The following is a 27573-nucleotide window of genomic DNA, read 5'->3' as shown; positions in this document are numbered from 1 at the left end:
TTTGTTCGTAAAGGTTTTCTATTAGCAAGTTTCATTATTGACCTTCTTTGAGCATAACTAAAAAATAAAAATAATGAAATAAAATCAAACACATTCAATGCTGAATATAAAACTGACATAAAACTCTCTTGGTGCACCCAGCATGGAGCTACTCTCAGGCCAGAGTCTAGAGACTTAGAATTACATATCCATTTAGGATTACTGAGGACTTTGGTCATCTGATTTATTTTGACTGCAAACTAGCAAGAGGTTACAGAAGATAGTCTCAGAGGAAGACTAGGGAGGCACTTCTAGAAGCAATTATATGTATAGTCTTATTGAGTAGAGAGGGAGGAGCTCACAGAATTGATATTTGGTTTTTTGTTTGTTTGTTTTTTTGAGATGGAGTCTTGTTCTATCTCCAGGCTGAAGTGCAGTGGCGTGATCTCGGCTCACTGCAACCTCCGCCTCCTGGGTTCAAGCGATTTTCTTGCCTCAGTCTCCCAAGTAGCTGGGAAAACAGGCACACACCACCACGCCCAGCTAATTTTTCTATTTTTATTAGAGACGGGGTTTCACCATGATGGCCAGGATGGTCCCGATCTCTTGACCTCGTAATCTGCCCACCTTGGCCTCCCAAAGTGCTGGGATTACAGGTGTGAGCCACCGTGCCCCGCCGATGTTTGTTTTTTAAGTAGCAACCTGCAACCCTAAGTGGTGTAGTAAACAAGCCTGTACTCTTTAGAAGTCCCAGAGGACACTGTGGGGCCATAGCACCGTGTGAGCACGGCCCTTCACTCCGATGGACCCCAGTCATCACCCGCTAAATGGTATTTGGTGCACTCAGTTTAATAAGGCAAGGAAGTTATCATAGTTTAGCCTTTTTTGTTTAATGAAGAATAGTCAGAATTCTTTCTAGGTGTCAATGCTTCACAGGGTAGGCTTGAGTATTTTGGAGATTTGGCTTATGTAAAACAGTATGGATGGCAGTGCATGTCCTTTTCTAAAGATCAGTATTTAGGCAAGTCAGTTTCGCAGCTGGGCTCAGGGTCGTTATGCTCTCGTGTTTAGGAGGCTATCTGTGCCTTAAAGGGGCTGCCTAGTCTACAGAGTGGTGTGTGTTCACTTTTTTGTGTGAATCTCATTTCTCGCTTGAAACCAGAACAGAGTCACAGAGAGCTCGTAAACTGATCAGAGAATGGAGTAGCCTGTGCACAAAAATAGATAAGAAAATCTATAACGTTTCAATGTGGAAAAAGGAGGCTGAACAATCAGAAATTTAAGATGTTTGAGACTTGTTTCTCAAATGCTGGAATACTAGAACTACATGATATATATGTGTGTGTGTGTGTGTGTACGTGTGTGTGTGTGTGTGTGTATATACATATATAGTCTTTCAGAAGAGATGCCTCAAGGCTAAGAGTAGAGGTTGCATCACAAGCCTGCAGACCTGATCCTAAGATATTATAATATTAGGAACAGAGGCTGAGACAATTTTATGCAGCATGGATTAAAAATAATGTGAGGGAAGGAGGCTCAAGGTGCAGCAGACCTGTATCACGTGTGCAAGAAACTCATCTGAATGCAATCCACCTGATGGCAGAGAAAGAGAGATCCAGTGAGACAGGTGAGAGGTGTGGAGGTGTGGCCACCCTGTTCTCCACGTGTGCCCCTTGGGTGAGCCAGGGAGCAAGAGGTAAGAGATATGACCTGCTCAGTCCTCTTGGGGCCTCTCGTCCCTGACAGGCCTCTCATAGAATGAGCTACTGCTTTAACCCTGCGTTGGTCAGACAGCTCCCTAGTTTTTAATTTTTATTTTTAGGGATGAGGTCTCTCTCTGTTGCCCAGGCTGGAGTGCAGTGGCCTCCCTGATCATGGTTCACTGTAGCCTCAATCTCTCAGGCTCAAGCAATCCTCTCACGTTGGTCTCCCAAAGTGTTAGGATTACAGGCGTGAGCCACCGCACCTGACCCCTAAATAAGTTTTATTAGAAAATGCTTCATGTTTCTCATCGAATGGAAGAGTGATCCATCGAGGGAACATGAGTCTATAAAGGGTTGCAGGACAGGGGTGTGAGCTGCAGGGCATTATTCTGAGTGGCATTGGTAATTTTTCTCGGAGATTATTAAGCACTATACATGTTTGGGGATGCTATTTTCCTATGTCATTGACTAGTCTGTAAATTCTTAAGTCAGGAAAAAGCCAAGCCCTCCCCATTATGTTTGTGGGGTTCTGGAAGTAGCCAAGATTTCTCTCTGATGCCTCAGACTTCCTTTTCCTTCCCATTAATCCAAGTCACTGTCACTGTGTCCAGCAGAGGGCAGAGGCCTGTCTGGATGGTTTGCTCCTGGCCACCTTTTGGAACTGGCAGCTTATCATTAGTGTGGTAACTGTTGTTATTCTGCAATGGCATGTAAATATCACTTTATCATTTTGATATCTCTATTAGTTTCAGTGTTGCAAGGCAGTTAATATTATAGTGGCTGATAATAAGTAGCACTTGCCACCTGCCTCTTTCTCTGAGGTCTGGGCCCAGACCTGAGTATTGGTTAAGGAGATGGGAATTCATCCCTCTCTATGGTGATAGCATCTTGGGAGTCTGTGACTCAGCATTCAATGTTTTGTGCCAAATATCAGCGTTCTGACCGCCCACCACCGTTACTCCCATTATTGCCACCTAAGACAGCAGGGGCCTTCCTGGGGCTGTGACTCAGGCTGGATTTTTCATAGGCAAGAAATGCTTCTTCTCTATGCAGACTTCTTAGGGCACGTACTCTACCCAAGCCCAGTGAGGCTGGGGAGGCTGGCTTTTTCCAGCCAAGCACACAGTCTTAAGGTTTTCTTGCTCCTACATTCCTTGCAATCATCCAACTCCAGTAGATTTGGGCATTAGGCATAACCTATGTCCTACTCCTGTAAAAGTTTCTGTTCACTTTCTAGTTGTGCCCAGAGTTCAGTCCTTACTCCTTACAGAGAAACTGGAAAGGGCTGGGCACGGTGGCTCACGCCTGTAATCCCAGCACTTTGGGATGCTGAGGCAGGAGAGTCGCTCGAGGTCAGGAGTTCGAGACCAGCCTGGCCAACATGGTGAAACCTCGTCTCTACTAAAAATTAAAAAATTAGCTGGGAGTGGTGGCATGTACCTGTAATCCCAGCTACTCGGGAGGCTGAGGCAGGAGAATCACTTGAACATGGGAGGCAGAGGCTACAGTGAGCTGAGATCGCACCATTGCACTCCAGCCTGGGCAATAAAGTGAGACTCTGTCTCAAAAAATAAATAAATGAATAAATAACTGGAAAGGGCAGGACAAGCCTTTCTCTCAAGTCTTCACCACCTGTGGAAGAGCAGGCCCTGCTAGAGCAGAGGCCCCGCTCCTGGGCAGCGCAGGTCTGCACCTTTCTTATCACTGCTCTCCTTTTAATTTTCTAAACATGTAAAATATCTCTCTGTTTATATCCCAGATTCCACCAATTCCAACAGCAAATATACCATTTGCCAGATGGCCCCAGAATTCTTTTAGGAATGTGTCATCAGACGTGTCTCTCTCTCCCCCTGCCTCCACCCTTTTCTTAGGGCGTGCGCATTTCCTCTGTTGCTGGAAGCTTACGTTGGTTCCTCCTCACAGTTTCATAATTGCTCTCATGACACTTTAGCCTTTTTTCTGTTTTTAAAATAAATTCCTTTTTTAAAAAATAACAATACAGCACATGCCCATTAATTTCCCCTATTTTAACCCAAATTAATTAGAAAATAGAAGTTAAGGGAAGAGGAGAGTAAAGTAAACAATCTCACCACCCATTAAACACTATGTTCACCACGTTTCCTTACTACTAAGTGTGGGGCATAGGCCAGCAGGATCCATGTCACCTTGGAGCTTGTTGGAAATGCACAGCTTCGGACTCCCGACTCCAGACCCACTGAATCCAAATCTGAATTTTCACCAGGCCCATAAATTTAGTTAATAGGCAGATTCATATGCATATTAAAGTTTGAGAACGGCCGGGCGCGGTGGCTCAAGCCTGTAATCCCAGCGCTTTGGGAGGCCGAGACGGGCGGATCACAAGGTCAGCAGATCGAGACCATCCTGGTTAACACGGTGAAACCCCGTCTCTACTAAAAAATGCAAAAAAAAAAAAAACTAGCCGGGCGAGGTGGCAGGTGCCTGTAGTCCCAGCTACTCAGGAGGCTGAGCCAGGAGAATGGCGTAAACCTGGGAGGCGGAGCTTGCAGTGAGCTGAGATCCGGCCACTGCACTCCAGCCTGGGCAACAGAGCTAGACTCCGTCTCAAAAAAAAAAAAAAAAAAAAAAAGTTTGAGAAACACTGGTATTACGTATTTTTCCACAGATATATATGTGTGTGTCTTTTTAACAGAAATTGAATCTCACTGAATATACTGTTCTGTGACCTGCTTTTAAAACTAGTAAACTGTGGAATGTTTTCACTTACATGATTTTATAATGTCACTTTTGATAGTCCTGTGGAATTCTGCTCTATGGACATACTGTAATTTGCTTAACCATTTCTCTCACTGCCTTTCAAAAGTCTCTTTTTAAAATATTCTTGTCATCTAAGCCATTTTTTTCTGTTTTTTGTTTGTGTTTGTTTTATTTTTTGGTTTTCTCTTCTTTCTTTCTTTTTTTTTTTTTTTTTTTTTTTTGAGTTGGAGTTTCACTCTTGTTGCCCAGGCTGGAGTGCAATGGCATGATCGTGGCTCACTGCAACCTCCGCCTCTGGGATTCAAGGGATTCTCCTGCCTCAGCCTCCTGAGTAGCTGGAATTACAGGCGCTCGCCACCACACCTGGCTAACTTTTTGTATTTTTAGCAGAGACACGGTTTTATCATGTTGGCCAGGCTGGTATCGAACTCCTGAACTCAGGTGATCCACCTGCCTCAGCCTTCCATAGTGCTGGGATTACAGGCATGAGCCACCATGCCTGGCCCCATTTTTCTGTTTCATGGTTATTGTCATTTTGTGATTATAGAGCTCACATAATTCTCCTAGATTACTTTTTTCTGACCACAGACTTTTTTTTCCATCCCTCTGTCATATTTGCCACATGTCTCTTTTGTAGGTCATCCTTTCGTTCAAATGGTCTGCACCTCTTCAGAGGAGAACTCTTCCCCACAGCCTCCCAGCATAGCCAGCGGGGAGTGAGAGTCTGCCTTCCCCACTGACAGCCCTCTTCCTGTGAAGTCAGACATTCCGCTTAAATGTCAGTCTGCACTGTCTCCCCAGCCCAACCCATGGTCTCACGGCAGGTGTAGAAGGTGTCTTCAGTTGTGTTCACCCAGTCGTTGCCTTGTGTTATAAAAGACTTAAACCAGTAGAAGTGCTGCATGTTGGTGGGAGTCACTCAGAACATACATCCAGGAAGACAGCACTAAACTGCTTAGGAGGAAGGAGGGAGAATCTATTAATATTACCCAGAAGGCAACTGGAAGTCTCATTCAGCTAAAAGCAGTCATTTTATTCGGTCTTGACTGGCCTCCCTTCACTTCAAACGGGGGAAGGCAGGGATTGGGGAGAAGGAACTGCTGCCCTGTACCCAACCCTCCTACTAGCGAGGACTGTTTGGTGAGGTGGAAGGGATAGAGTTGTGTAAAACATCAGGAGAAAGTGACAGAATCGTGTGGGGCACTGTCACAGTGGAGAGTGGTGGGCACTGGGTATGTTCACACCCTGCCTGTAGACTTGAAAAAGGTGAATTTCAGAAGGGGCAGGGGAAAAGAAGAACGCTGTGAACAGAGATGGAAGAGGAATGGAAAGATTTTAAAGGCAAAAATTGTCTGAGTGCAGTGGCTCACACCTGTAATCCCAGCACTTTAGGAGGCCGAGGAGGGAGGGTTGCTTGAACCCAGAAATTTGAGACCAACCTGGACAACACAGTGAGACAAAAAAAAAAAAAAAAAAATCAGCCAGGCATGGTGGCATGCGCTTAGTGTCCCAGCCACTTGGGAAACTGAGGTGGGAGAATCACTTGAGCTGGGGAGGTTGAGGTTGCAGTGAGCTGTGATCATGCCACTGTACTGCAGCCTGGGTGACAGAGCAAGACCCTGTCTCAAAAAAAGATTAAAAAATAAAGGCAAAATTCTAACTATAAATCATGAGTGAGCTCAGTGAGGAAAATATGGAGAGAACTGAATGCATTGTAAGATAAAAACTAATGTGGCTACCTAGAAAGTTCTGTAATGTGTTCAAGAATCTTAAAGGAAGGTTGGCTAAGGTTCTCCTGGAGTAAGTGAGCCTAGCTAGCCTAAGCGACAAAGAGAGTTTATTGGAAGGATCCTGGCATCAGGAGTGGCAGGAACCAAGGAAGTAGGGGAAGGAAGTTCAGCAGCTGAGGGTAGCAAGGGGCTTCCTATGAGAGCACACGTTGCCATGACTGCATCCTCACGTCTCATCTCCGCTCTTTGCCGTGTGTCTGTACACAGGCTCTCCTTCCCAGACAACATGATGGAAAATAGGGTCACCAAGCAGCTCTTGGTCAGGGGTGGGGAGGTCACTAGCTCACAATTTTGAAAGCGATGGCCCTCTCTTTCCCACATTCCTGGGAAGTAACTAATGGATCCAGTTTGGATGATGGGTTTATTCCAAGACCAGCCAGCTGTGTCCAGGGGATGGTGTTACATGTCGGAGTGTGCCCACCCCCAGCTGCAGTTGGAAGGGGTGCACAGTTCTCAGAAGGGGGGTGGCTAAGCAGATAGTCCAGTAGATCCCATCCAAATAAGCATATAAACATAGACAAATATGGCTCTGAGGAAAGGCTAAGGCCCAGAATGTGCTGTTGGTTTGATGAAAGATGCTAACAGTGATGACAACAAAGTCAAGCTGTGAAGAATCAGGGAAACATGGAGGCATTGCTTGAGAAAGACTGAAATGTCAACAAATGCCAAGAAGAAAGTAGGACTAAGAATTCCAAGCTCTTCATTCCGGAAAATCTTTTCACACTAGAAAGGATAGGACAGACAAACCTAAGATGACATTCACTGCCTCTGTCTCACCTAAATAAATATTCAGAGCACCTCTGAAGCTAGGACACACTTCAGCTGGCACTTATTCAAATCCGTGCACTTCTACATCATCATAAATCTAAAATCAGTACTTAACCCCAAAAGATCATTTGTAGAGTGATTTTAAGATCTGTGGGGGATATTACAAGGTTACAGTGACATGGCTGCCAAAGAACCTCAAATGAACTCTTTAAAAAATATGTGTGTGTATCTATACACAATGTCAAGATTTCAGGGAGGGGTGTCTGTATGTGTGTGTGTGCGTGTGCACGTATGTAAATATGTAAATAAAATTTGGGAAGTGCAGAAAAGCACAAAGAAGAAAGCAAGTTCTCCACCATTACCCGAGGCAGTACTAACTTGTGCAAACATTTTGGTGAGCTCCCTCCCAGGCTCTTACTCTCTGCTTGTGTGCTGGGTGGTCTCCTGGCTTTCAGCCCAGTGCTTTCCTCTCCTGTGTAATCAAAACCAGTGCTACCCACGGTCTGGTCCATTGGCTGGCAGCAGCACCATCCCATAGAAGCCTCTAGAAGTGCAGGTTCTGAGCCCCTGCCCAGTACGACTGAACCAAATCCCTTGGAGCAGGGACCAGGAATCTGGGTTTTAACAAGGCTTGTGGGTGACTGAGATGCAGACAGGAGTTTGAGAAGCCCTCATCTATGCCAGTGCTACGCAACTGGTGGTCTGCCGTGGGAAGTGTTACTGGACTGTGGCAAGATGACACAGAAGTTGAGAGTGAGCACTTAGAAATGTTTATATTAACTTGACATAACTGTGACATCCAAGCATAGGAGCCTTGGAAAAGAGTTCTATTATATTTTACAAATATACCAGCCCACAGTCAACTCCTTTAAAAAAAAAAAAATGGGAAAGTTAAATTTATGATAGTTGGTACCTGTGAGGACAGATGAGGGAAGGAGCACATGGGACTTTATTTTCTTTATTTAAAAAGAATATCAGGCTGGGTGCAGTGGCTCACACCTGTAATCCCAGCACTTTGGGAGGCCAGGGTGAGAGGACCACTTGAGACCAGGAGTTCAAGACCAGCCTGGACAACATAGTGATACCCTGTCCCTACAAAACCCAAAAATTAGCTGCGCCTGTGGTCCCAGCTGCTTAGCAGGCGTCCGTGGTCCCAGCTGCTTGGCAGACTGAGACAGAAGGATTGCTTGAGCCCAGGAATTGAAGGCTACAGTGAACTGTGATTGTGCCACTGCACTCCAGTGTGGGCAACATAGTGAGACCTGTCTCAAAAAAAAAAAAAAAAAAAGGATAACCAGAAGCACAAACAAGCAAGCAAAAACTGGTCCTCAGGCCAGGCGTGGTGGCTCACACCTGTAATCCCAGCACCATGGGAGGCCAAGGCGAGCGGATCACTGGAGGCCAAGAGTTCAAGACCAGCCTGGCCAACATAGCGAAACCTCGTCTCTATTAAAAATACCACAAAATGAGCTGGGCATGCTGGCACCTGCCTGTAATCCCAGCTACTCAGGAGGCTGAGGCATGAGGATTCCTTGAACTTGGGAGGAAGAGGTTGCAGTGAGCCAAGATCACACCATTGCACTCCAGCCTGAGCGATGGAGCCAGACTCTGTAAAAATAAAAAAACCCAAAAAACTGGTCCTTGACCACAGATAGTTTGAGAAGCACTGCTCTACACCATCTGTGTCTCTTTTTAGACAAAACTGCTTGTTTCAAACAGGAACCTGCCACAGCTGCAGCCACTTGCAAGGGTCACTTCTAAAATGGATACTTACTTCTTTTGTTGGAAATGAGAAAATTTAACTTGGTGTGGAAGGATAAGCAGGAGCTAGACTCTGGTCTTTAGGAAAAAAGGGAGCCACGGAGGGTTTTTTAAAGCAGGGAAATGGCAAGATCAGATTTGCTTTCTGTAGTGAGTGGACAAGACTGGGCACAGGTAGATGCGTTGGGAAGCAGCTACAGTTGTCCAGACAAGGGATGATGGTAGCTCAGAGCCATGATGGGGGAGATGAAGAAAAGTGGATAAATTCAAGACGTTTGTTTTCTGTCTTCACTTTTGTTAAAAAAGAAACTTTCAAATATATGTGTTGGGAGGTAAGGAAGAGAATGTGTTTATTCTGTGGCTTGGCTTTGTTTCCTGTGTATCTTAATACTGACAGTTTTTGTATCCTAATACTGATGGTTTTACATAATAGTCAGGTTTCTATGCTATTTATTTAAATAAAAGGATAGGTAAATTGTTGCATGGCTTGTATTTGCTCACAGTCTGCCTGCTGCCTGTCTTCACTCTCAACCAGCACCTAGTGCTCTGGGAGCTTGGTGAGGAGGGGAGGAGCGTGTCAGCCCTGTACCTCATCCTTGTTTACAAGGACAAGAGAGCATGAGACCCTAGACAGGATGGCTCCAATCTTAATTTACTATCGAGAATCCGGCTACTGGTGTTTCATCCTGGATCCTACAACTAGAGAACACAATTTTCATTGTATTTCCACAACCAAAAAATCAACCGGAATATTTAATAGAAGTTATTGAATATGGGCCGGGCGCGGTGGCTCAAGCCTGTAATCCCAGCACTTTGGGAGGCCGAGGCGGGCGGATCACAAGGTCAGGAGATCGAGACCACCCTGGTTAACACACTGAAACCCCGTCTCTACTAAAAATACAAAAAATTAGCCGGGCGTGGTGGCGGGCACCTGTAGTCCCAGCTACTCAGGAGACTGAGGCAGGAGAATGGTGTGAACCCAGGAGGCGGAGGTTGCAGTGAGCCGAGATCATGCCACTGCACTCCAGCCTGGGAGACAGAGCCAGACTTTGTCTCAAAAAAAAAAAAAAAAAAAAAAAAAGAAGTTATTGAATATATGATTTTGCCAGAAATACATAGATATAAAAGCAACTAAAGCTTTTAATATTGCTTTCTACATATGATATGTACTTGCTTAATCACTGCTAATTTCTGGTAATTAAATTTGATGTGTATTTATTGAGGAGCTACTCAGTCCCTAGCATGATTGATGCAGTGATTCCCAGACTCTGGACTTAACTGATCAGTAATGTTCCTTATAAAATTGGGGAGTCTAACCTAGGGTTGCCTCCTTTTTATTTTATGAAGTAAAAATCTAGAACTGAATCAAGAATTTTTAGGTCAGGCATGGTGGCTCAAGCCTGTAATCCCAGCACTTTGGGAAGCCAAGGCGGGCGGATCTTCTGAGGTTAGGAGTTCGAGATCAGCCTGGCCAACATTGTGAAACCCCATCTCTACTAAAAATACAAAAAAATTAGCAGAGCATGGTGGATGTGTCTGTAATCCAAGCTACTCGGGAGTCTGAGGCAGAAGAATCGCTTGAACCCAGGAGGCAGAGGTTCAGTGAACTGGGATCGCACGGTTGCACTCCAGCCTGGGCAACAAGAGCAAGACTCCGTCTAGGGGAAAAAAAAAAAAAAGAATTTTTATATCTACTATTACCATTAACTCAAAAAATTAAACAACACCAAAGGGTGGGAAGTGGCCAAGAAAAGATTCTGCGTTATCTGCATTACTTTTTTATTTAGTTTTATTTTTTTGAGACAGAGTCTCACTGTATCGCCCAGGCTGGAGTGCAGTGGCGGGATCTCGGCTCACTGCAAGCTCCGCCTCCCAGTTTCACTCCATTCTCCTGCCTCAGCCTCCCAAGTAGCTGGGACTACAGGCGCCCGCCACCGCGCCTATAGTTTTTGTATTTTTAGTAGAGACGGGATTTCACCGTAGTCTGGATCTCCTGACCTTGTGATCCGCCCGCCTCGGCCTCCCAACGTGCTGGGATTACAGGCGTGAGCCACTGCACCCAGCCCAAAAAAGGGAGCTTTTTGGCCAGGCACGGTGGCTCACGCCTGTAATCCCAGCACGTTGGGAGGCCGAGGCGGGTGGATCACGAGGTCAGGAGATTGAGACCATCCTGGCTAACACGCTGAATCCCCGTCTCTACTAAAAATACAAAAAATTCGCCAGGTATGGTGGCAGGCGCCTGTAGTCCCAGCTACTCGGGAGGCTGAGGCAGGAGAATGGCTTGAACCTGGGAGGGGGAGGTTGCAGTGAGCAGAGATCGCACCACTGCACTCCAGCCTGGGTGACAGGGTGAGACTCTGTCTCCAAAAAAAAAAAAAAGAACCTTTCTCAATACGGAGAGGCTTGGAGATAGCCATTGAGGATCCCTTGCCAGAGAGCAGGGAGTTGTAGGCACGGGCACCTCTCAAGGCAGGGTGGCGACTGTAGAGTCAGGGGAGACCATTCTTGAGAACTCACTCATTCCTTCATTACCTCCAGCCAATCCGCCTTTTTGTTTGTTTTACGTTTAGCCTATCAGCTTATCACTGTGGTGATCGCAGCTGCCGGAGGTGGGCTCCTGCTCATCCTAGGCATCGCACTGATTGTTACCTGTTGCAGGTAAGTGATGAGAGTTCAGATTCCAGTCCTGTTCCTTTGCCTGTGCTATACAAGGGTCAGATTCTATTCTCTTACAGAATACTTGAGATGGTTCACAATATTAAATCGTAATGTGACTAACCCATTTTAATAAAAGGAAAAAGGGAATTCACGATAGTTGGTGCCTGTGAGGAAAAAGAAGGGTAGTAAATGAAACTTCATTTTCTTTATTAGAAAAGAATAGCTGAAAGCACAAGCAGGAAATGAGAAAGTAAATAAATTAGGCTTCATCAGAATTAAAAACTTTTATACTCTGAAGAACACTATCAAGAAAGTGAAAAGACAACCCATACTTGCAAATATGGATTGCATGAGAAAATACTTGCAAATTATATGTCTAATAAGGGACTTGTATCTAGAATATAGAAGGAACTCTTATAACTCAACAACCTAATTTTAAAAATGGACAAAAAACTTGAATAGACATTTCTTCAAAGAAGATATACAGATGGCCAGTAAGCACGTTGTCTTAGTCCATTTTGTGTTGCTGTAAAGGAATGCCTGAGGCTGCATATATTAGTCCATTTTCATACGGCTGATAAAGACATACCCAAGACTGGGCAATTTGCAAAAGAAAGAGGTTTAATGGACTTACAGTTCCTCATGGCTGGGGAAGCCTCACAATCATGGTGGAAGGCAAGGAGGAGCAAGATACATCTTACATAAATGCAGCAGGCAAAGAGAGAGAGCTTGTGCAGGGGATCTCCCCCTTATAGAACCATCAGATCTCATGAGACTCGTTTACTATCATGAGAACAGCATGGGAAAGACCCTCCCCCGTGATTCAGCCACCTCCCACCAGGTCCCTCCCGCAACACGTGGGAATTCAAGCTGAGATTTGGGTGGGGACACAGCCAAACCATATCACTGGGTAATTTCTCAAGAAAAAGGTTTATTTGGCTCACAATTCTGATGGTTGGAAAGTTTGAGACTGGGCATCTGCATCTGCTGAGGGCCTCAGGCTGCTTCCACTCCTGAAGGAAGATGAAGGGAGCCACCTGATGAGAAAGGAAGCAAGAGGTGGGGGACTGGGGGAGAGGTATCAGGCTCTTTTGAACAACCAGCTGTCCCAGGAAAGGCATTAGTCCTTTCATGAGAGATCTGCCCTCATGGCCCAAACACCTCCCTGTAGGCCCCATCCCCCAGCACCTCCACACTGGGGATTAAATTTCAGCATGAGACTGGGTGGGGACAAACCATATCCTGATCATAGCACACACAAAAGGATGGTCAACATCATTAGTCACCTAGGAAATGCAAATCGAAACCACCGTGAGACACCACTTCACACCCACTAAGATGGCTATTAAAAACAAACAAAACCCCAGAAAATAGCAGCTGGGCACAGTGGCTCAGCCTGTAATCTCAGCACTTTGGGAGGTTGAGGCGGGTGGATCACTTCAGGTCAGGAGTCCGAGACCAGCCTGGCCAACATGGTGAAACCCCTGTCTGTACCAAAAATATAAAAAATTAGCCGGGCGTAGTGGTGGGCACCCGTAATTCCAGCTACTCGGGAGGCTGAGGCAGGAGAATTGCTTGAACCCGGGAGGCAGAAGTTGCCATGAGCTGAGATCATGCCACTGCACTCCAGCCTGGGCTACAGAGCCAGACTCCATCTCAAAAAAAAAAAAAAAGAAAAAACCCAAAATAACAAGCACTGGTGAGGATGTGGAAAAATTAGAACCCCTGTACACTGCTGGTGGCAATGTAAAATGGTGCAGCTGCTTTGAAAAAGTCTGAAAGTTAAAGACAGAGTTACCATTTGACCCAGCACTTCCACTCTTAGGTATATCAAGAGAAGTGAAAAGGTGTACTCACACAAAAACTTTACATGAATGTTCACAGCAACATTATTTACAATAGCCAAAATGTGAAAACTCTACCAGTGTTTGTCAGTAGATAAACAAAATATGATGTATTTCTACAATGGAATATGATTCCAGCATAAAATGAATGAAGTACTGATACATACTATAACAGGGGTGAACCTTGAAAATATGCTAAGTGAAACAAGCCAGTCCCAAAAGACCACCTATTGTGTGATTCTATTTGTATGACTCATCTGAAATAGGCAAATCTAATAGAGTCGGAAAGTAGATTAATCGTTGTCTAGGGCCAGGGTGGTGGGAAAAAGGGGAGAATTGGAAGATGTTGGCTAGGGGATATGGAGTTTCTTCTTGGGGTGATGAAACTGTTCTAAAATTGTGATGATGGTTGCACAAGTCTGAATATGCTAGAAACCATTAAATGAGTGAATTGTATGACATGTGAACGGTTTCTCTGTAAAGCTATATACAGAGAGAAAGAGAAGCAGACAAAGAAAGATGAAATATTTTTGCAGTAGAGAGGTTGTAGCAGCAATGTGGAATGCTTTGGGCTTCCTGGAAGCCATTGAGATTGGGTTGCTATTGGAAAAAGAAGGGAGAGGAGGAAATTGATTCCCCTTCTCCATGATGATCTATTCAGATAGGGGAAAATTATTACCTCTGACTTAGATGATAATAATGGCAGGAATTATCTAGATGTAACAGATGAGGGGAACCTCCCAAAATAGCTAGTTATCTTTTCTACTGCTGACATAAAGGACATTTTAAGATATCCTCTGTCTCCAAAAAGGCAGCAGAGAGCAATGTGCTCTAACTACCCAACTAGGAATGCAGGCCTTATGGTATAGCCTTTGCCTGTCATTTTCCAAATTGCTAGCAAATCATCAAGGATAAACCATATGAGTGGAAATAAACTTCAGGGGATGAGACTAGGAATGGTTACCTAGAGGGACATAACCTGAGCACTCAAGGGACAGAAGTCTCATATCTGCTATGTGTTCTGTACTATATGGTGTACCCATTTGGGGAAGGAGCCTGTACCTGCTGGCTCCTGAGAAGAGAAGATAGTTGCGCATGAGTATATCTTTGTCTGAGCCCAGGTACCCCACCCACCAGGAAGCAACGCAGTGCCAGGTCTGTTCCCAACTTCCACAAAGAGCCAGCACCTAAGCCACACGCTGGGCATTCGGTTTTATGACCCTGAGTCACTTTATGCCTTCCCTGGAAAACTTATTTGTAGATTAAGTGAGGTAGAAAGAAAAGACTTCGGATTATCCTATCAGTGACAAATATAATTTAAAACTTCTGGTCCTGGGCCGGTTAGACAGGTGAAGAACACAGATTCCAACAATTTGCCATCAGTGAAATCTCACAAATAGCGTTTCTCTAACCTGCTGAAATGAGAATTGTACAGGTATATAAATAGGTGGACTTTTTCGTAAACAAACCGTTCTGTTTTTATGACTTGTGAAATATTTGCTTCTTGTAGTAGAAAGAGCACTGCCCAGAGACTTGGAGGCTTGAATTCTAGTTCCAAGCCTTCTAGTAGTAAAAGGTGACCAAGAGGACAAGTCAGGTCTCTTTACTGAGCTGGAGCTGCCGTATCCTATCCCCAGAGCTCCTGCTTCAGTCAATCTGGGGGACACCCAGACTCTTCATGTAAATTCTGATGTTTGGGCAGCTCGGGATCCACTGGACTAGAATGAGTCTAAGGGCCCCTCTGGCTCCAGCATTCTGTGAATTTATGACCCTTGTTTTCCTGGCCACCCCCAAGACACAGTAATCTCTGTCCTGTAGAAGAGTCTAGATCTGCTCTGTTGCCACTGTTTTTGTCCCCCTACCCCTGATAATCTGGTCCTTTGGGATTGGAAGACTTTTTGCATCTTTTTTTGCACCTAACTGCATATTTACTTGTTGTAGGCAAATACCAAATAAAACAATACTAATAATACTCAGCGGGCAGCTACAAAGAAATATAATGGTAGCTTTCAGTTGAATTTACATTATAAAATCATAGTTGGTGCTTTCACAGATATCACTTCCTTACAGAATTGAGCTTTACAAATATTTTTGTATCCCACAGAAAGAATAAAAACGACATAAGCAAACTCATCTTCAAAAGTGGAGATTTCCAAATGTCCCCATATGCTGAATACCCCAAAAATCCTCGCTCACAGGAATGGGGCCGAGAAGCTATTGAAATGCATGAGAATGGAAGTACCAAAAACCTCCTCCAGATGACGGATGTGTACTACTCGGTGTGTATTCCTGTGTCAGGATGACCCCAGGGCCCCTGGTTCCTCTGAGAAGTAAAATAATTCTGTTTTGTTGTAGTAAAAGCATTACAGTTAGTTAAGGGTTAAAGAGTAGTGGCATGTACCTCTGATTTGCTATTCAGTTTACCTGCAGTCTATTTGCATGGTACTTATCAGTGTTGCTATGAAGGATATTTCCATAAAGCACATTATATTTATGTGGTTGTAACAGTAACCTTCTTGTTACTAAACTTGCTTTTAAGTTATAGGAATGGAAACTGAAAGGTAGAGCAAGAATTTGGTGATATTTAGGCTTTGGCCCTTTCATTTTTATCTCCTGTCTGCCATGCTTACCTTGTGTGGTTAAGTATTTAAAACTAGAGGATTGGTGGCTGGGTACAGTGGCTCACACTTGTAATCCCTGCACTTTGGGAGGCCAAGGTGGGAGGATCTTGTGAGTCCAGGAGTTTGAGACCAGTCTAGGCAACATGGTGAAACCATGTCTCTACAGAAACCACACTCATCTCTACAAAAAGCCTGGCATGGTGGTGCTTGCCTGTGGTTCCAGCTACCTGAGAAGCTAAGATGGGAGGATTGCTTGAGTCGGGGAGGTGGAGGTTGCAGTGAGCTGAGATTGCACCACTGCACTCCAGCCTGGGCAACAGAGTGAGATCCTATCTCAAAATAATAATAATAATAAAATAAACAACCAAAAAAACCAACTAGGGGATGGGGAAAAGGTATAAAGAGAACAACAATTCAATGTCATCCTCAACAAGCACTTCTCAGGTTTAGAATATTGTATACTCAGTAGGCCTTTAATAATTTGCTATGTCCAGCCTGGACTGCATCATTTGGAAAGGTAGGAGACAACCTTGAACTCTTGCTGCTTCTCTCCCACGTTGAATTTAACCTGTGTCATATTCCTGTAAACTGTTCAGCTCATTTCATATCACTGTATCAACCATAAAGCAAACATTAACAGGCTTATCTGAGCTGAAAAGTAAATGGTTATCAGGTGACTTCTCGTGCCGTGTGTAGCTGTTTGAGGAATAGCAATAAATGTGAAACCTTGCCCCATGGGGACTTAATGGTGTTAGACAATCTTGTTACAGAAACCGTAATCCCTCTGGGTTGCTGTGGGAATTAACCATGAGGATTCAGACTTTGGATGGGAGGGACAAGTTTGTTCATGCTAAGGAGCTGTTTATTTCCGTGGACTCTTTTTGAAAATTTTGAACCTAAAGAAAGAACAAAAAGTTATAAATAAGGATAAAAACATAAAGAGATACAAACTTAGCTCTAGCGAAAATATTCCCATTAATATTTCTGCATAGGGCTTTGTTTCTGTGTTCATCAGGAAAGTCCTTTTCCTTTACTAACTGAAGCCATAACTGAGCAGGTGTTTTACCCCAGTGTGTCCCCACACTGACATCCTTTGCTCAGGACCCCTCAGCCCCAGCACGTTACAATAACCAGCAACAAACAGGCCTGTGGCATCATAGGAACCAACTTCACTGCATGTTTCCATGGTATTAAAGAGTTGCCTTAAATAAATATAGTCAAGAATGTAAATGAACCCCATTTTTATTCCAAAAATAGCAGGCTGGCCAGGCATGGTGGCTCATGCCTGTAATCCCTGTAATCACTTTGGGAGGCCAAGGTGTGGGGATTGCTTGACCCCAGGAGTTCAAGACCAGCCTGGGCAACATGGTGAGCCCCTGTCTCTACAGATTTTTTTTTTTTTAAATTAGCCAGGCATGGTGGTGGACCCCTGTAGTCCCAGCTACTCAGGAGGCTAAGGCAGGAGGATCACTTAAACCCAGGAGGTCAAGGCTACAGTGAACAGTGTTTGTGCCATCGCACTCCAGGCTGGGCAACAGAGCAAGACCCTGTCTCAAAGAGAAAAAAAAAAGGCCGGGCACAGTGGCTCATGCCTGTAATCCCAGCACTTTGGGAGGCCGAGGTGGGCGGATCGCGAGGTCAAGAGATCGAGACCATCCTGGCTAACACGGTGAAACCCCGTCTCTACTAAAAATGCAAAAATTAGCTGGGCTTGGTAGTGTGTGCCTGTAGCCCAGCTACTCGGGAGGCTGAGGCAGGAGAATCACTCAAACCCAGGAGGCAGAAGTTGCAGTGAGCCAAGATCGCGCCTCTGCACTCCAGCCTGGCGACAGAGTGAGAATCCATCTAAAAAAAGAAAGAGAAAGAAAAAGAAAAGAAAAGAAAGAAAGAGAGGGAAAGGTAAAAAAAAGAAAGAAAGAAAAAGAAAAGAAAGGGGAAGAGAAGAGTAGAGAAAAAAGAAAAGAGCTGGCTGAGCAGTCTGTAGAGGCAGAGCCTAAGCTTAGGGCATGAAACTGTCACCTGGGTAGACAAGCTGTTCCACACAGTGGGCTCAGGTGTCATCCAGGTGATTCCCACACTGGGCTCTCCTGCGACTCATTTATGATACACAGTAGCTAGTATTTTATTTCTGCCATGAAATAATTTACCTTTGGTGCTACTATGAAGGCCTCCTCAAAGTAGCCCCTCTTATTCCCAGAGAGCCTTTTTTTGAGATCAAACTGGTCACTTGAGGATTGCTGTTGGCCTCCTGGTTTGGGGTCCTAACTCCACCTGCAACTAGGTGGTCGTAGGACTTTACAAAGGTCATTTCCTCCAGTTGCATTAGTCGCCTTCTGCATGGTGGCAGGGACAGGAAAGATTTAAAGCGGGTTGTGCTCCAGAGAGAAAGACACTTTAAAAAAATTAGAAATAATCAGTAGAACCACATCATACGGAATAAACCCAGATCTTTTCCTACATTGGTCTAAACTCATTGGGATTTAACACTGTAATTTAAACCCAAGAAAGATAAATTGACTTTTCTTTTCTCTTTGGCCACCAGCCCACAAGTGTAAGGAATCCAGAACTTGAACGAAACGGACTCTACCCGGCCTACACTGGACTGCCAGGATCACGGCATTCTTGCATTTTCCCCGGACAGTATAACCCGTCTTTCATCAGTGATGAAAGCAGAAGAAGAGACTACTTTTAAGTCCAGGAGAGAGAGGGACTCGTTGCTCTGAGCCAGTCGCCTGGGACCTCTGACTCAGAGGACCGCACCAGGAGGCTGCGCTCAGGATTTGTCGGAGCCACGCTGAGTGGCAAGCAGGAAGAGGGACAGGCATGCGGGGCGTGACCACAGTGGAGGGGACAGGTGGATGTGGAACCACAGGCTGCTCATTCGGCACCTTTGTTGTTACTGTGAACGTGAATGTGGGCCAGTATCAAGAGAGTCTCTCTGAGTGACTGCACCATGGCACTGGCACCAGGGCGACTATTAGCCAGGGCAGACCACTAGACATCAGTGCAGGGACCTGGTTTTCCCTTCATTTGCACTTTAGTAAATTGGATGGGAGGTTTCCTTTTGGATCTGTTTCAAGACTGTTCCAGAAAGAAGGCTTCCTTTCCTGAGACACTTCCATAGGCAGCAATTTGGTGATTCATTTGCAGCAAAATACTGGCTTGTTAATTATTTTCCTGCCCAGCGCCTGTGTGCTAAACAACAGATATGGATGAGCGTACCACTAAAGTCTGAAGATGTCGCCGCTGAACGGACGGTGTTTTCATATGTTTCTAGGTTGTCTTATGCTACAGTTTCCAAGCCAACCCCCACAATGAGGAATGTGTGAGGCACAGCACACAATTGCAATGTGTTTTTTTTAAGTCAAGGTGACACATTTATTTAAGATTTTTTTTTAATCTCTTTGCAGTTAAATCTCACTTTTTCAAACAAGCCTGGATCAAGGCAAAACAAATTACATTTGGTTTCAGCTGGAGGCTCCGCAGGCCGATTGCAGGCAGGGGGGCATTTTTCATCCATGAGGGTCCAGCCTGGGGCCTGGGACTCTGACCACCATCGTGGAGGCCAGAGGCAGCTGCGTAAGGAGGAGAAATGTCAAACTGAATGCAGGTTTCACCACTCTGGGAAAGTAGCTTGATGAGCCCCTGCAGCTGGATGTGTTTAGAGGGACGGGCTGAATAGGCAGGTTAGATTTCCTGCATCGACAGTGCTTTGGGAAGCTGCGTGGATTCCTGAGGAAGAACAGGGAGCCGAGATGGAGCCACATGTGAGTTTGCTCACCTGCTACTGCAGCACTTTGTACCCAGAATCTCGTCCACAAACCCCATGTAAACTTTCAACCACTCAAAGCTGTTTATTCGGCTGAAGAAATAACTATTTTTTTTCTCACCCAGTCATTTGTACCTCTTTATATGGCTGTGTCGCACCCTCCAGAAATGTGGTTCTGCTTCCAGTCAGTGTGGGAGAACTGAAGACTTCCGGTTGGTCGAGGAAGTGAGGGTTGACCTTCGGGAAGGAAGTTCCACTCGTCTTATTTATTATGCCTGTGACGTGGGTCCTGCCAGGGAGACATCCAGTACTCGGTGTCTTTAATTGCCACCTGTGGAACTGTCTGTTGGCCTGCTTTGGGGCATCGTGGTTGTGGATGAAGTGAAGGGATACAGAGGTAAAAGAATTGTCTCCACCCTGAGGCGGGGAGCGCCGCAGCACACACATTTCTGGAAATGGTGCAGCCACTGGGACAGTTCTGCCCCGGGCATGGTTGTTTCTTCAAGGTCCTCTAAATATAATCCCTATTCTTACATAATCCTTGGCCCTGATGGTTTTAAGCGTGAACTCCTGTGTCCCATGGTCTCCACCACTCACCATCACCCTGCTGTAGCAAGAGCCCTAGTTAGGGGAGGTGCATTTTAGTAGTTAAATTGCACTCATCCATGAGATAAATCAAAGGAGAACTGCTTTTATCAGTGGAGGCTAACCTAAAATTTCAAAGTATCACCTTTTTGAAATCTTGGGCCTTGCCTCTCTCTCTCTCTGTAGAACCAGTGGCCCTTTGTGGCTCACAGCCTCGCACCTAACTGGAGAGCTCCGAGCTCCTGCAGCTCACCTGAGCCCACAGACTTGGCTTCTTGGCTCCTTCCACAGCATGCCTGCTCATCCCCAGGACCCGCAGCTGTGGGAAGAGCCATGCAGGGAGGCTATTCCCAGGCACACACTCCTGCTGCCTTCAGCTGACATCACAGCTGACAAATCATCTCCTCTATCGGAGCCAGAAACCTTCAGCTCCACAAAATGAAGTGTTCTGTCCCAAAAGCATTCTTGGGAAGAATTCCAACATCCAGAAAACGGTGTCCTGTGAGTTCCAAGAATGCTGCTTCTTCATGGGTTTCTTCCGTATGGAGTGGATTATTTATTTTGTTGTTGTTTTAACTGAGAAAAAAAGGAGGCACCCACAAGGTTGAGTTCACACCGTCTCCACAGTTTCCAGGAGGCGTGTGGGGGTGGGGAAGGCACCTCCAGAGCATGAGGCTCTAAGGGGACATGAATAAAGCATGGCTGTGAGCCTGTGAGGGAGGAAGGGCCAGCTGCACTCCTGCATGGGGTTCCTAGCTGCAGAAGGGTCCTGCCTAGGCCGAGGGGAAACACCCGGTAGCAGAAGAGGCCTGGATGCACACTTGGCACACCAAGGCTCTCGGCCCAGACACTGCTCCATGTCAGCCCCTGCAGCTGGGGGCTGGGGTGTGTGATTCACGTGCACAGATGCCACAATCCTGCAGCAATATCCCACAGCTGGGGGAAGGTGAGAGGACGGGGCAAGTGATGTGTAACTGCTCAAATGATGCTTAAACCTCTGTAGAGCAGAGCCGGGTGCAGGGCATCTGTGTGTCCTATCACACACTGCAGCAGGGAAGGGTGGCTGGCTGGCTCCCTGGCATCAGTGGTTTGGTTTAAGCTCCAGAGGGTCTTATTGCATTGTCTTTTCCTCTGCCCCTTGAGCCAGCCCAAGGCCCTGGAGTCTGTGTCTTTAGGCAGATGAACTGACATGCTCCTACCATGACCAGGCTCTGGGCAAGGCTCCTCACAGCATCCTCGAGAGGTGGGCATGGAAGTGCCCATTTCTCAGATACAGAAACCTTCAGAGAGGATACATAGCTTGCCTTGTAGAAGCAGGACTGAAATCCTTGTCTGCCTGACTCCCCCAGCTGCTCTGCCCACTGTAGCCCCTGCCTTACTGTCCTGGCACACCCGTCACCATCCTGTGTACCTTAAATATCAAAGAGGGCAAGGGAGAAAGGGCTTTTAAAATAAGTTTCTTTTAAGGAACCTTAATATTATTTTTAAGGAGTAACCAAACTAATGATATGAAATTCAAAAAAAAAATGCTGAATACCCTTTTGAAAATGTGCTTTCAGATTGGCTTTTACATATCTTTCTTAGACACTTGTCATTAAGAAAATAGTGGCTGGCTTGTGCTCAGCAAGAAGCACACCGGCACGTGGCTTTGGTATAGGAAGTGTAAGGCGAGGACCTGGGTTTCTGACAAGCGCAGTCAGACATACACATCCATCTGAGAGCTGCTTGCCGTGTTCCCATGGTAAGGCCATGGCTCCCACCTACTGGAAGCATATTTTTGTGAACTGTTTTCAGAATTGGGAACATATTCAGTGGAATGTCTTAAACGCTGACACATCTTCCTCCTTTGAGGGGAAGTATATTTTCAGAAGCAGCTAAGTCATTTAGAGCCAAAATTGCTGATAGGTGGTTCAGTCAAGCTGGCTGATGGCATCTGAGGTCAAAAACTTCAAGATGTGATGATTGAGTTCTTAAAGAGGTAACTCTTAAAGTGGGCCCAAGGCAGAAGGCAGCATCTTTGGACTCCTAGGCTGGATGGCTAGCCAAGAATATGCCGTTGAAGGATGACACCTATTCAGATGTGAAAGTTCCCAGAGCAGGCACCTTTGGGTCACCCACCTCGCGTGGCTTTTTGATGCTTGTGTGAAACTGTGTTGGCCCCTGGTGAAGTGCCCGGGTATCCTGTAAGCCAATTTAACTCTGCCTGAAGAAGAGGAGCTGTCCAGTCCAGTTGCCCTTGGCTAAGTTTAGCCTAACACACCCAAAACTAGGGTTTTGACCCATAGTTCTAAAATATACCAATTTTAAGACTACAGCACTTCTTTGGAAAGAGGAAGAATGCAAAGTTCAGTATTTCAATATTTTGTATTTTACTTGAAATTACCCCTAGTATCATCTTTTTTTTCCTATCTGAAAGCTTTTGTGTGGATGAGAAGGGACATTTCATTTCCTTCCTTAACAAAGTGTCATTCTGAGGTTCTCATGTGTGTTTTTGGAAACAGAGATACTGGTTTTGTAGAGTTTGCCTTTGGGTATGTTTTCTTTTTTCTTTTTCTTAAATCTCCAAGGAAGAGAACTGGCTAAAATAGTAGGAACATGAAAGTATTAAATGCCAATTAATTGTTGTAGTAAAGTATCCTCAGTAGCGTTACACTCCATCATATCTGGACCCTGTGAAACCAAAGGGGACCATTTAGGTCTAAAAAGAGACAGGTCTGAGACTGGGTCTGTCACCTGGGCATTTTCAAAGAGGACATTTTGAAGAATTTGCATATTCTGATTTTTAAATTGCACTTAACCATACTTCATTACAGATTTTTTGGGTAGGGAGGATGGGATAGGCCAGGGATGGGATGGAATCAGTTCTGCCTCGGAAACTAATCCGACTCATTTACCTTTCTTTATTAACCTTGGCCTGTCCTAAAAAGAGAATGACTATTTCATCATGAGTTGCTCTGAGTTTTGTTAATGTTTGTGTTGGTGGATTGATGGTTAAATGAAGCATGTAGCTGGAATATGAACTTTTGGAGTTTTCATGTTGTCCTGGATTTCTCTTTGTAAACCTTTAAACCTTAGCCCCTGATTGATTGTGTTAAACCTATTATGAGAATGTTATTTAAAGTTGTATTATAATTGCAACCTCCACTAATTATTCAGTACTGTAGCAGCAAAGTATTATTTGTAAGAATTTGGTTATTTTTATACTTATATCCACTATAAGTCTGGCGTTCTAGTCAGCAAAATGATGCAATAAAATTAATATCATTTTCATTGTGTGTTTTCCTCTTACAAACAAGAAAACCAGACTAGAATGCAACAGTTACTTTACAGGAGGGCATCACTTAAGCAATGAAACAGTTGTACAGTGAACTTCCACATGGCAAATGTGGAGGCTGAGTCATTTCTGTATTCTCAGTGCCCAGCACGGGGGAAGTACACTTTTGGTGATGGATGGATAGATGGATGGATGGATGGAGGGAGGGAGGGATGGACAAACAGACCTAAATGGCAGAAAGCCAAACTTAGATATCACATCTGCTTTTATTTATGTGAATTGGAGAGCATAAGTGACCAATTCAGAAACTTAAAATTTCCTCCTCAATGTCTCCCACTACACCTTCCATGCCAACTCTTCATGGGTTGGAGGAGAGAGGGGAAAGTAAGCCTTTGTGTGCTCTGGTGGGGAGAATCTGCAGAACTTTAAGATAGTGGGCCATGGACCTTACACTCATGGTGGCCGAGGGATGTGGCTGCCTGTCTAGATACACATTCGTGAATGAATTGCTTCCTTGGATACCTTGCAGGTTGGGGATGATGAGCCTCTCATATGCTTTATGGCAAAAACCTTGGCACTGGGGGAGGCCAATAATGGCAGTTTGGGGCATGAAGGTGACCTTTTGGCAGGTTGGATCAGGGCTACGGCTTTCCAGATGAATGGAGGTGGCCAGTAGCGCTCTCCTCTCCCGAGCCAGCCCCACCCACTCAGCTCTCCAAGCCCCACAGCTCACAATCCCAACTGAGGTCTGAGCAGGAACCCAGGACTGACCCCTTTCTTGCTCCCACTCAGCTTAGGCAGACTTATAAACATCACATCATTTTCAGACTTTCTCTCCTCTCATACTAGTTTTTTTTTTTTTTGTATTTTATTTTTTTAATTGTATATATTTAAGGTATACAGCATGATGTTTTAATATACACAGTGAAATGGCTATTATAGTCAAGCAAATTATTATATCGTGTGTGTGTGTGTGTGTGTGTGTGTGTGTGTGTTAAGAGCACCCGAAATCTATTCTCTTAGCAAATTTTCAGTATACAACACAGTATTACTAACTGTGGTACTCAGACCATACATTAGATCTCGAGGCTGATTCATCTTACATAACTGCACGTATGTACCCTTTGATCTATTTCTTCCCATTTCTGTACTCTCCCACCGTTCCACTCTCGTTTCTATGAGTTCACCTTGTTTCTAGATTCCACATGGAAGTGAGATCATTCAGTGTTTGTCTTTCTGAGCCTGGCTGACTTCACTTGATAATGTCCTCCAGGTTCCTTGTTGCCCACATTGTTGCAAATGGCAGGATCTCTGTTTTTAATACTGAATAGTATTCCACATGTGGTAATATATGCCACAGTTTCTTTATCCATTCATCAGTTGATAGGTACTTATGTTGTTTCCATATTTTGGCTATTGTGAATAATGCTGCACCCTGGTAATTGTTGTGAACCTAAAATGGAAGGAACTTCTGCTGTGCACGATAAGCTGGCCTGAGTGCTTATCCTGCTTGTGCCACTGACCTGGCAACACAGAACCTCCACCTCAGGCTTTGATTGCCAGCAAATAAAGAGCCAAAAAGTGGTTTTAGACTGTTGGGCTAAACCTCAGCAATGCGCAATGAGCCATTTTCCGGTTGCTTGGGAAGTCAAAGGTAAGGGGCACAATGCGTAGATCACACAGGTCAGAGTCCTCTCCCATACTGGATATTGAACGGCTGTGGCAGCTTTCAGTTCCTAGGGCTGGATTGTGGTAGCCACTTGGCACAGTGAGCAGGAATTTCAGGTCAGAAAGATAAAAAGATGCCAGGCATAAAGGTATTTATGTTGATGTGTATTGACCCCATGCATACTTGCAGCACCATCAACTGGTACAAGACACTCTCCAGCCATTTTGTGGCTGTTTTCCCAGATCATGACATCAGGCCTAAGAGGCTGCCCAGTTCTTTGACCCTCAGTGTCCTGATCAGTAAAGTGGGGATAATAATCTTTGCCTCACAGAGTTACCATGAGGGTTAAAGGGAAGAATTCATTAGGAAAACACGATGAGTGTCTCCTATGATTTCAATACAAATCAACATAAATATCGTTACTCCTGGGATCTTTTTATCTTTCTGACCTGTAGTTCCTGCTCATTGTGCCAAGTGGCTACCACAATCCAGCCCTAGGAATTGAAAACTATGAAGAAATAGCACATTGGTTCTCTTCAATAGGGCCCTCCTGTTACCAAAAGAAGAAAAGATGACACTTTGGGAAGCCGAAGTGGGAGAATCGCTTGAAGCCCGGAGTTCAAGACACCAGCCTGGACAACAAAGCAAGACCCTGTCTCTACAATTTTTTTTTTTTTTTTAATTGACCAGCCATGGTGGCTCATGCCTGTAGTCTCAGTACCCAGGAGTCTGAGACTGGAGGATCACTTGAGCCCAGGAGTGCAAGGCTGCAGTGAGTTAGGATCAAGCCACTGTACTCCAGCTTGGGTGACAGAGTAAGACACCACCACCGCCAACAAAACAATAACAACAACAAAGTAGAGGAAAGACAGTTGCAGAATTGAATGTCCTCTCCATACTGATATGCTAGTAACTGCCCCTAAAGACCTTGGACTTGTAGTCAAAGTGTTCTCATCATCTCCCCTTTACTCCTTCTCCAACCTGTTTCCTATGTCATGAAGGGATTAATGAGCTCAAAATCATAAATCCTGTGGGGATAGGAACCAATCCTATCCTTATTAAATACTATCTGCTCAGTGCCTGGCACTCAGTTGGCATTCACTAAAATAAAGAACGAGTGAGTGGGCAGACTGATCAGCCAACAAAACAAATAAATCATGACAATTAAAGATTCTGGAGTTCTAGCTCCTCTAGTAGCTGCAGGCCGATGACTGGCTGATGGTGGAAAAATATATAGCTATGACATATCACTGAACAGGAGCACTTAGCAAAGATCTCTTGTAGCAAAGCCCAGGCAAACATTTGTGGAGGAAAGACTTTTAAAACACACTAGAAAGTCCTTTCCCTGGGGAATTGTGGAAGTGTGCAACAGAATCTCACTCAGCAATTTAAAGGAACAAAGTACTACAACAGGCGACGACATAGATGAATCTCAAAGTATTGTGCTAAGTGAAAAAAGCTGGACACAAAAAGTCTCAAAGCAATGTGCTAAGTGAAAAAAGCTGGACACAAAAAGTCTCAAAGCAGTGTGCTAAGTGAAAAAAGCTGGACACAAAAAGTCTCAAAGCAGTGTGCTAAGTGAAAAAAGCTGGACACAAAAAGGACACAAAAGGCTTTTCCATTTACATTGCATTTTGGAAAAGATAAAACTATAGGAACTGATTGCCTGGAGGTAGAGAAGGAGATTTCTGCTATTTACCAAATATGTCCAGCTTTCTTCCTTCCAGGCACATGGTAGGATGCACTTTTCTACCCCTTTGAAATGTGGCCACGTGAATCGCTTTGACCAAAGAAATGTAGATGGGAGTGAAATGTGTCACTTCTATTTTATTTTATTTTTTTGAGACGGCATCTCTGTCGCCCAGGCTGGAGTGCAATGGCATGATCTTGGCTTACTGCAACCTCTGCCTTCTAGATTCAAGCAATTCTCCTGCCTCAGCTTCCTGAGTAGCTGGGATTACAGGCATGCGCCACCAAGCCCAGCTAATTTTTTTGTTTTTTTTTTAGTAGAGACGAGGTTTCACCATATTGGCCAGGCTGGTCTCGAACTCCTGACCTTGTGATCCACCTGCCTCGGCCTCCCAAAGTGCTGGGATTACAGGCGTGATCCACCGTGCCCGACCCCGAGAAGATGCTTTAAGAGCCTGTGTGTGATGTTCACTTCTCTAGCTTCAGCAATCATGGAACTATGTGCTGGGATGGAGCCGTTCGTGGCCTAGGACGCTGACTGCCTCAGACGAACATAGTGGCTTGCTGACCAGAGTTGGACTGGTATGAGAAATGTTGTTATGTTAAGGTACTGAGACTTAGGCATCACTTGACTTGTTACTGCAGCATTACTTAGCTGGAGTACTGATGAGTACAGCTCTCCAAAAGTAACCCTAGTTACTATAGTTCATGCCGATTGTTTGATTCC

The 27573-nt window shown here is 44.9% G+C and overlaps 1 protein-coding gene across 2 annotated transcripts in view; it reads left to right on the top strand.

Annotated features, from left to right (window-relative positions):
• Positions 1 to 23484, top strand: part of HEG1 (heart development protein with EGF like domains 1) — an 88870-nt gene extending 65386 nt beyond the window's left edge. For both annotated transcript variants that reach the window (XM_025375894.1, XM_025375895.1), the window contains 3 exons: positions 11308 to 11395; positions 15344 to 15518; positions 18403 to 23484. In XM_025375894.1, the coding sequence (XP_025231679.1) occupies positions 11308 to 11395; positions 15344 to 15518; positions 18403 to 18552 (413 nt within the window). In that variant the 3' untranslated portion in view covers positions 18553 to 23484. The remainder of the gene's footprint in view (positions 1 to 11307; positions 11396 to 15343; positions 15519 to 18402) is intronic.
• The last annotated feature ends 4089 nt before the right edge of the window (positions 23485 to 27573 follow it).

Source organism: Theropithecus gelada, chromosome 2, assembly GCF_003255815.1.
Source record: "Theropithecus gelada isolate Dixy chromosome 2, Tgel_1.0, whole genome shotgun sequence".
NCBI classification, from domain to species: Eukaryota; Metazoa; Chordata; class Mammalia; order Primates; family Cercopithecidae; genus Theropithecus; species Theropithecus gelada.
This window is presented reverse-complemented; position numbering and strand designations above follow the sequence as displayed.